We start from the raw sequence: 9,309 nt of genomic DNA, 5'->3' as shown, positions 1-9,309 counted from the left end.
GGCAGAAACTAAGCTGATCCAAAATACGGCTCATTACTAATAATACTGTTAACCAAAAATTGCATCTTCAGTGCTTTCAGGTTCCTGGGCAATGTACAGAGAGATTAGTAGGCAGCTTCCTGTGGCAGTTTATAGAGCAAATTTAATTTCTTTTTATGGTTTTTCCTGGCAGGCAAGTCAGGGAAAGTCTTATTTTTAATGTATTTTATTCCTGAAGAAGTTATTTACAAAGCTGCTCATGATTATTTGTGATTAAGAAATGTACCTAGGTCCTTGCTACTCAAAGTCTCTTCCACAGACTATCAGCAACAACCTCACATAAAAGCTTGTTATAAACGCAAAATCTCAGACTCTTCCCAGACTTACTTGATCGGTTCATTTTAACAAGATTTCCAGGTAAATTGTGTGCACATTAAAGTTGGAGAAGCACTGACCTAGGTGACTGTGATAGGTTCATAACTGGTTGACAAATTACATTCACAGTGTTGATTGCTACCAAGAGAATAAGATCTCAACCAGACTACCACATTCATAAAATGCTGAACATCACAATGTATAAAGACTTACATGAAGACATAAATGGTGTGATTATAAAATTTTGGACTGCAGAATCAAAACTCAAAAAATATTTTGGAAAGGTTTGACAAATAACAAGATAAAATGTATTGAGAAGAAATGTAAAGGTTCAAAAACTAAACTGTACAAATACAAAAGAGTGGACTTTGGTTTAATAGTAGTTCATACATAAAAGACCTAAACAAGACTTCCAAAGGTCCTGTCAATGATGGAATACTAGCAAGATTACTAGCTTTTTTCCCCATTAATTTTCAAGAAACTATACAGATAAACATAGACCCAAATAACTAATTTTAAGAAATCCCTCAAAACACCCTGTGAAGGTGTGATAGGGGGCTGAAGTCTGTGCAAAGGTTAGTTGGAGGCAGCAATGAGGGGAACACTTAGGAAAAGAAGAGGTTTATGTTTTAGTTTTGTCTCTAGTTTGAATCTCCTTGAAATACACATTACACTACAGTAATGAGAGCAGGTGCACATAACCATAAGGCCAGTCAAATAAAATATGAGGTTTAAAAAAAATCATTATAAAGAAATATTTATCCTATGAATACAAAGTTGAGTCAACATCAGAAAATCTGTTAATATAAATCTTTGCATAAAAAGACTATTGGATTAAATTACAATTGATGCAGAAATATATTTGATAAGATTCAACATCTATTTATGATTATTTTTAAAAGCCATGAAAGCTGGGTACTTGATAAATGCTCAAAAACTTATAGAAAATATTATACTTAATGGAATAACATTAGTTATATTTCCATTAAAACCAAAATGAGTGCAAAGCAGCCAGCTATCACTGCAGTTTAACATAGTATTGCAGGTCCTGGACAATGTTATAAAAAATACATAAAATATAAAGAAGTTTAGGGATTAGAAGGAAGACCTTAAAACTATCATTATTTGAAAATTATATGATCATTTGCATAGAAGAATGTGTAGAATTAGCAAATCATTAAAACTATGAAGAGTTAAGCAAGATTTCCAGATACAAAATCAATAGCATTTTCCTATGCCAGCAATAATCAATTAATAGAATTTAAAATATACCATTCACAATTGCATCAAAATTAAAAAAAAAACTTAGGCATTAACTTAATCATGAAGGCCTAATGCCTTTATGGAGAAAATTATTAACTCTAATATAGGAAACAGTTGAGCTGAATAGAGATACATTCCATGCTCTTAAATGGGAAGACCTATTATAAATATATCAATTGTCTCCACATTAATATTTAAATTCAATGTAATCTCAACCAAAATTTCAGCTGATTTTTAAAGAAATTAAATAAATGTAATAAAAATGTACACAGTGTAATAAAAGCCCACAAATTGCTATGCCAACCTTAAGAAAGATGAAGAGTCATAATTACATTTTTTACTTTTAAAAAACTGATCTTTTTGCAACAAATGCAGAACAAAGTAGTTTATCCCTCTTCTTAAAGTCTTACCTCTCCAAGATTCCAATTTATCAATTTTCTAAATATCTCCAAATTGTCCTTTCTTCTCTTCTTTCTCTCTCCACCTCTCAAAAATGCTTTTTAAAAAACAGAAATGGCTTCCTTTTAACTATTACTTAACTATTTTCACAAAATTGAAGACTTAATAACTACATAAGAATTTTACAGAAAATAATGAAAGGCTTTTGACTGTGAATATACAGATTGGAGCCATCGATGAACTACGCATGGGGCTTCCCTGGTGGTTCAGTGATAAAAAATTCGCCTGACAACATAGGAGACACGGGTTTGATCCTGGGTTGGAAACATCCCCTGGAGAAGGAAATGGCAACCCACTTCAGTAATTTTGCCTGGAAAATTCCATGGACAGAGGAACCTGGCAGGGTTGCAAAATGTCAGACATGACTTAGCAACTAAACAACTGATATAAATCTTACCAGCTAATTTTCAAATAACATCAAAAGTACCTAGAAACAAGTACAGCAAATAGTGAAAATTTTCCTGCTACCTTATAATTTGTTTTAAAAAATACTTTTGATTAACATTTTCATAGGCCAAAATTACCAGAGTTTCTGAGTAATATTAATGATTTATCTGCAACAGGACCATAAACATAAAAGCATTATATTTAAGGTAATGTGAAATATTCTAAAACACAGAGAAAGATTTCAGAGTTAACTGCTTTAGAAATAAATTATTTTAAAAATATAAAATTTAATGAAATATATTGTTTTTTACATAGACTATTTTACAAATCTATGGAATGGATTTATCAATTTTCTCCATGAAAATGTAGCATACAATCATTCAAAATAAATATAACTTTTTTTTAAAGAAATATGACTGTCAGAACCAACTAGCAGAAATGAATAGTCAATGACAAATGTAGTACTGAGAGGTAAATTTCAAAAATCAAACTTTCAAAATATGAGCATGAAAAACAATTAAATTTTAATAGGCGGCAACCTCATTGACATCAGTCTTAACAAATGTTTTTGCGGATCTGACTCAAGGGAAACAAAAGTAAAAATAAACAAATGAGACTACATCAAACTAAAAAGCTTCCACACAACAAAGGAAATCATAATCAAAATAAAATGGCAACCTCCTGATGGGGGAAGATATTTGCAAATCACATATCTGATAAAGGGTTAATATTCAAAATAAAGAACTCATACAACTCAACAATAACAAAAAAAACTGATTAAAAATATGAAGAGGATCTAAATAGACATTTTTCCAAAGACATACAGATAACCAACAAGTACATGAAAAGATGTTCAACATCACTAATTATTAGGGAAACGCATATCAAAACCAAAATGAGATATCACCTATCTGTAAGAATGGCTATTATTTAAAAGGCAAGAAATAATAAGTGTTGGCAAGGATGTGGAGAAAAAGGGAACCCTTGTATATTGTTGGTGGGGTAGTAAATTGATAGAGCCGCTATGGAAAACAGCAGAGAAATTCCTCAAAAAATCAAGACTATAACTACCATATGACCCAGCTATTCCACTTCTGGGTATTTATCTAAAGAAAACAAAACATTAATTTAAAAAAATATATGCACCCCTATGTTAACTGCAGCATTATTTACAATAATCAAGATATGGAAATAAACCAAGCATCCACTGATGGATGAATAAAAATATGGTTTATATACAGAACAAAATCTACTCAGCCATAAAAAAGAATGAAATTCTGCCATTTACACAACAAGGATAGACCTTGAAGGTATTATGCCAAGTGAAATCTAAAAGAAAATAAAACAAAAACAAACTGATAAGATTTCAAGATCAGATTAGTAGTTTATCAGAGGGTAAGGGGGTGGGGGAAAGGCAATACAGCTGAAGTGGGTAAACTGTATAGTGATGGATGGAACTAGCTTTGTGATGGTGATCACTTTGTAGTATATGTATACATTTGAATTATAATGCTGTATACCTAAAGCTTTATAATGAAAAAGAATCATAGCCCTAGGGTATAATTTCAATTACTACTTTATAAATTATACATTACTTTGTATTTCTCTGAATTAGAAGTGACTGTGATATCTAAAGAAAGTTTTAGAAAATTCAACTTGCTAATTGAAAAATCTATTTTTTCCATGTATTTACATATGTACATAATACATTTCTTATTCATTTAGGTAGCTACTTGATGCATACTAATAGAGCACAGTAAAAATAACTTTATTTCTAACTTTGAATGACAGGAAGCGCAGAGAGTCCCGTACAGGATTAAGATGACATCATTTTGTAAAGATATCCAAAGAAACCTTTTTTTTTTAATGAAAACATTGCCTACTAAAAATACCATGATGTACAGAAAATCTAGACTAAACTTACTTTGGATATCCTCTCAAAGTCTATTTTTCCATACTAGAGAACACAGACACAAGATATAAAATACCTATAGAAAATGGATGCTGTGATATTAAGAGAAGAGGTAGAAAGGGAAAAAAGAAATCACAGACTTTAACTTTTTTGTTCAACTTTATATACAGTTTGCATTGGTAATATACATTTAGTGTTCCATTTATTTTTAAATGCATCAGAAAATCAATCATGATAGATCTGTGACCAATACAAACATTCTGAATTAAAAAAATTCAGTTAGAAAAGTCAGTAAACTAGCACTTCTGTAAAGATAATTATTAAACAAATGGTAATGTGTTTTTACTCCTTATTTCAGTTCTAACATATCCAACATTACTTCTTTCTTGTGCCATATAGGAATAAAATTTAGCAGGAAGTAAGCTATCTACTGTATGTTTTAGGGCCTAATAAAATATTTTAGTTTGATTACTTAACATTCTTCAAATCACAATCCAATTCAAATAATGATAATCATTCCTTACTCAATAACTGGTGAAGTAAATATATAATAACATAAAAACTATTTTGAATAAATTTTACACTTACTCAAAAACTACTAAAAGAAATACATCAGAGACTTAGTACAATGTTTGCTTGGGGACTATGCTGTGAAACTGCCAGAGAAGTATTCCTTTTTGTCACTCAGTAATAAAACTGCCATGGTATGGACCTCAGATAGACCCATCTTAAATGGAACTTTACTTTGCAATAAAGAATGCTACAAAGGTTCTGGTGTATTTTCTCTTTAAAGTAATAATTAATTGACAAGTAAGTGAAATGCAATAAGGAAATGGCCTACAATTTCACTAATATTTCAGTGATACAAAACATGAAAATACTTGTAAAATAATTAACATCTAGATTAGTTAACAGGAGGAATTTTACAGCATAACTATGAAAGCAGTATGAATGATTCCTGTAGCTTTTTAATGATCACCTTATTTGTAACACTGTCAAATTTTTACATTAAAAACTAATAACTAAGGTACATATTTGTAATTTCTTACTTTATTACCCAAGTTTTCACTAGAGAGAGAGATTTTTGTGAACAACTTTTTTTAGATCCAACTGAAAAATAACTATTTAGCTCAAATATTTAAAGTAATAAATTACCAATAATTTAATTTTTAAAACTTTTAGTCATAAAAAGCTTTAATTCTTTAAAAGCTTTGATTTGACCCTTGGGGAATGTAAAGAACACATCTGTTTCCTAAAGCCAAAACTTAATTATATGGCTTCATGCCAACTGATCAAAAAAAGTAGAGTTGCTCTAAAACCAATCCTTATTATATCATTTGGCACAATAGTTTTTACCTTTTATATATATCATCAAAACACCCAGGCCAACATTTCTAATAAGTTGCATCCATATTAAGAGGTAACAAGTGCAAATAATCACATACTTAAGATATGATACTTGCTTGACTACTACAAAAGTAATTATAGTTAAGTTTTTCTATAGGAAACTGAGTTATTCATTACAGTAATGTTTTTGAAAAATTCCTGCACTACTACCAATGTAAGTTTATCCATCCTTAAATTAAACAAGGACTTTATATAATAGTATGCTTATGAAAAGATTTAGAGTGGTCTATATTATTTCATCATGTTAATTGAGGATCAGTTAAGATTTACAGGATCCACAAATGGACATATTTTCTGATAAAAACCTATTCCTCAACTGCTGCTCTCTGAATCTGAATATAACCAAAGGCAGTATACTGATATAGTAACGTTTCTGAAAGTCAAGACATAAACCCAAACTTTGGCAGTTTTATCAAAATGTCCTTGATAATTAAATACTCTGCTAGTTCTCAAAAACCTTACTGCTTTGTGTAACATTTTCAATACAGAAATAAAATACTCTTCAAATAATACATTTCAAAAGATGATTAAGTTTTGCAAAATTAAATAGCATAAATTAAGCATATTAACATCGTTTTTCTGACAACATGAAATAACCAGTTTAAGAAAACTGCAATGGACTAAATAAAGAAACACAAATGTCACAATGTGAGGCACATTTATCCTCACATATTACTGAACTTACAAAATCTACTGAAATATTTTAAAATTCCATTAATACATTAAAAAAAATTGCAAAAATTCTTAAGACTATATGAGAGTCATCAATTACACAGGCACTTCACATGTAAACAATCTACAGTACAACTGAAAATATTTTGGCACCAACCTATAATACTAAAAGAATTCAATATAAAGCCAGAGTTCTGTAATTTCTACTCACTTTTTTTCTATAAAACTAAGACCAAGACTGAAGAAATTATGTATAAACTAGAATCACAAGTATATTAAATAACTCAAATAAAGAATTAGTTTTAAATTGGTAAAAAAATGATTACCTTGTCCAGATGTTTACCAGTATGCTATGATAAAAAAATTAAACCTAATGTGATTATTAAATTGAAATCACATTTTAAACTTAGTATTAATCTGATTATTGAAAAATAATCAAGATTATTAGCTAACTTAGTAAAAAGAGAATTTGAATTTACCAAAAACTCTTAGTAAATTGAGTTTTTTGTAAGAGTTTGTAACTCCTAGTAAATTGAGTCTAAGTTTTCCCTCAAAAGAAGTTTGGGCAATTCAAAATTGAATTTTGATGTTTTAACATGATTTTTCTTAAATCTAAGGCTTGAATAATAAAATTATTTTTGACTAGACATCCTTATTCACAAATTTGAGATATCTGAAATCACTTCAAATAAATGAAACTAGACATTTAGGATTTTTAAATGTTATATCAAGCTGTAGAAAGCTGAGATGCCTTGGTTGTCGGTAATTCAAGAAGAGCCTGAACTGTGACACCAACTTTCACAAGACCTCTTTCTTCCAAAATATGATGAGGCAAACAGAGTCTTTCCTGAAAAAAAACAAAACAAATGATATTTAAACATTTGCTTTTTAATAGTACAGCAAAGCCTCAGTAAGTCAGAACTGGGTTTTTAAATAATGCTTTTTGTAAAACTCTAGGCAAAAATTATACAATTCTAATGAAATAAACTTTAAGATGTCTGCTTCAATAGATTTTTATGGTCTAGAATTCTATTTTATGGGCTGTATTTTTATCTGAGGTTGATCTGATCTACACAATAAGAAAATATTTTTAAGTGAGACGGTGGTGCTAGATGTTCCCTAAGCCCTTGTGCTAGAGCAGAAAGAGCACTATGCTTCCAGTCAAGAGATCTAAGGGCCATATGGAGTACTAAAGGTACTAAAATTCCCTGGGATACTGTTTTTTCATCCTGAAAATGGAACTGTGAGAGAAACAAATAGAATAATCTATATATGGAAGCATTTTAAGCATTTTGTAACCTGTTCAGTCCTATACAAAACTAGCCACTCTGGTTCCTTCTACCAGTTCTTAGGTTCCATGGTCTGTGATGTATTATAACACTTCAGTACTTTTTTTTGTCGTAAGGTGACTTCCCTCCAGCTTCTAGTGATGTTGTGTTGCTTCTTAGTTCAAATAGTCTAGAATTTGGTAAATAACAACTGTCTTCTCTTCTAAGTCATTATATATGCCATTTCTTCACAATTCTATGAGAAAGAGGGTTTACAGACAACTTTGCATTAGGTTTCATTAGCTTTCAGTGATCCTCTTGTAACATTCTTAATGTTTCCAAGGGTTCTGTCTTCACCCTCTTCTCTTTCTGTACTGTATCCTCTCTTTGGTATACTCAGTTCAGTTCAGTTCAGTTCAGTCGCTCAGTCATGGCCGACTCTTTGCGACCCCATGAATTGCAGCACGCCAGGCCTCCCTGTCCATCACCAACTCCCGGAGTTTCTCAAACCCTCATCAAAATCACAAGGATTTTAATTGAAGATTTGCATGAATGTGCACAGCATCAAATAAATTTGGTAGCATTTTTTAAAGAAATGATACAATCTACTGCTTCAGTTGGAACACCCACTCATCTCAGGAAAATAAGTTAGTAGTGGATAGAGTAGGCAGCAAACAGACCATCTATAGGTCCCATATGGTCCATGATTTGTTTCAGTTGGCTAGCATAGTGTTTTACAAATCTGGAAACATTACTTTTTTTAATCCAGTGTTTCTTGAAACATTGGAAACTTTGGCAAGATAAGGCCCCTAACCCCAAAGAGTAACAACTATATCTTCCATCCTGATAATTTTCAAATCTTTATTTCCTGCCAAGATCTCTCTACTGAGCTCCAGACACAAACGTCAACTTGATACAGCCAAATGATGTCCAACAGACATATCAAAATCAATATGTCCACAACAGAACTACTTCCTTACTAAATTAACTTTTCAGTCTGCATTCTATATCTCAGTCAGTAATACACTATTTAGTCTCTCTCAACGTAAACCTGGGAATCATAATTGTCTTTCTTCTTTATTCCCATAATTCAGTCATCAAATACTACTGATACTATCCCATTTATCAAAATAGTTCTCCAAAACTATCTTCTCACTCCATTTTCACTGCAACATTTATTGCCCTCCTAATATTTCACTTGTTTATTCAAAAAATCACCAACATATATCAGAAACTAAAAAAAGGTTCAAATCAATGGCATCAGCTCCCACCTTAGAAACTAGAAAAAGCAGAGAAAATTAAACCAATGGTAAGCAGAAAGAAGGAAATAATGGAGATGATAGAGGAAACCAATAAATTTAAAAACAGAAAATAATAGTGAAAAAAATCAATAAAACCAACACTAGTTCACTGAAAATTTTTTTTTTTAATTCACAAAATCCCTAGCTAGATTAATCAGGAAAAAGAGAGAAAAATACATGAATTACCAATATCAGGAATAAAAGAAGTAATGCCACAAAGAGAGTCTACAAATATGAAAATGATAACAAAGGGGACATTATAAACAACATTATAGCAATAAGTTTG

The 9,309-nt window shown here is 30.7% G+C and overlaps 1 protein-coding gene across 2 annotated transcripts in view; it reads right to left on the bottom strand.

The window, feature by feature from the left end:
* Positions 1-4,521: 4,521 nt before the first annotated feature.
* LRCH2 (leucine rich repeats and calponin homology domain containing 2) overlaps positions 4,522-9,309 on the bottom strand; it is a 112,372-nt gene continuing 107,584 nt past the window's right edge. For both annotated transcript variants that reach the window (XM_065916349.1, XM_065916350.1), the window contains one exon: positions 4,522-7,301. In XM_065916349.1, coding sequence (XP_065772421.1) covers positions 7,182-7,301 — 120 coding nt within the window. In that variant the 3' untranslated portion in view covers positions 4,522-7,181. The remainder of the gene's footprint in view (positions 7,302-9,309) is intronic.

Source organism: Muntiacus reevesi, chromosome X (genome assembly GCF_963930625.1).
Source record: "Muntiacus reevesi chromosome X, mMunRee1.1, whole genome shotgun sequence".
Lineage (NCBI taxonomy): Eukaryota > Metazoa > Chordata > Mammalia > Artiodactyla > Cervidae > Muntiacus > Muntiacus reevesi.
Note: the sequence above shows the minus strand (reverse complement) of the source record. Positions and strands in the feature narration are given on the sequence as shown.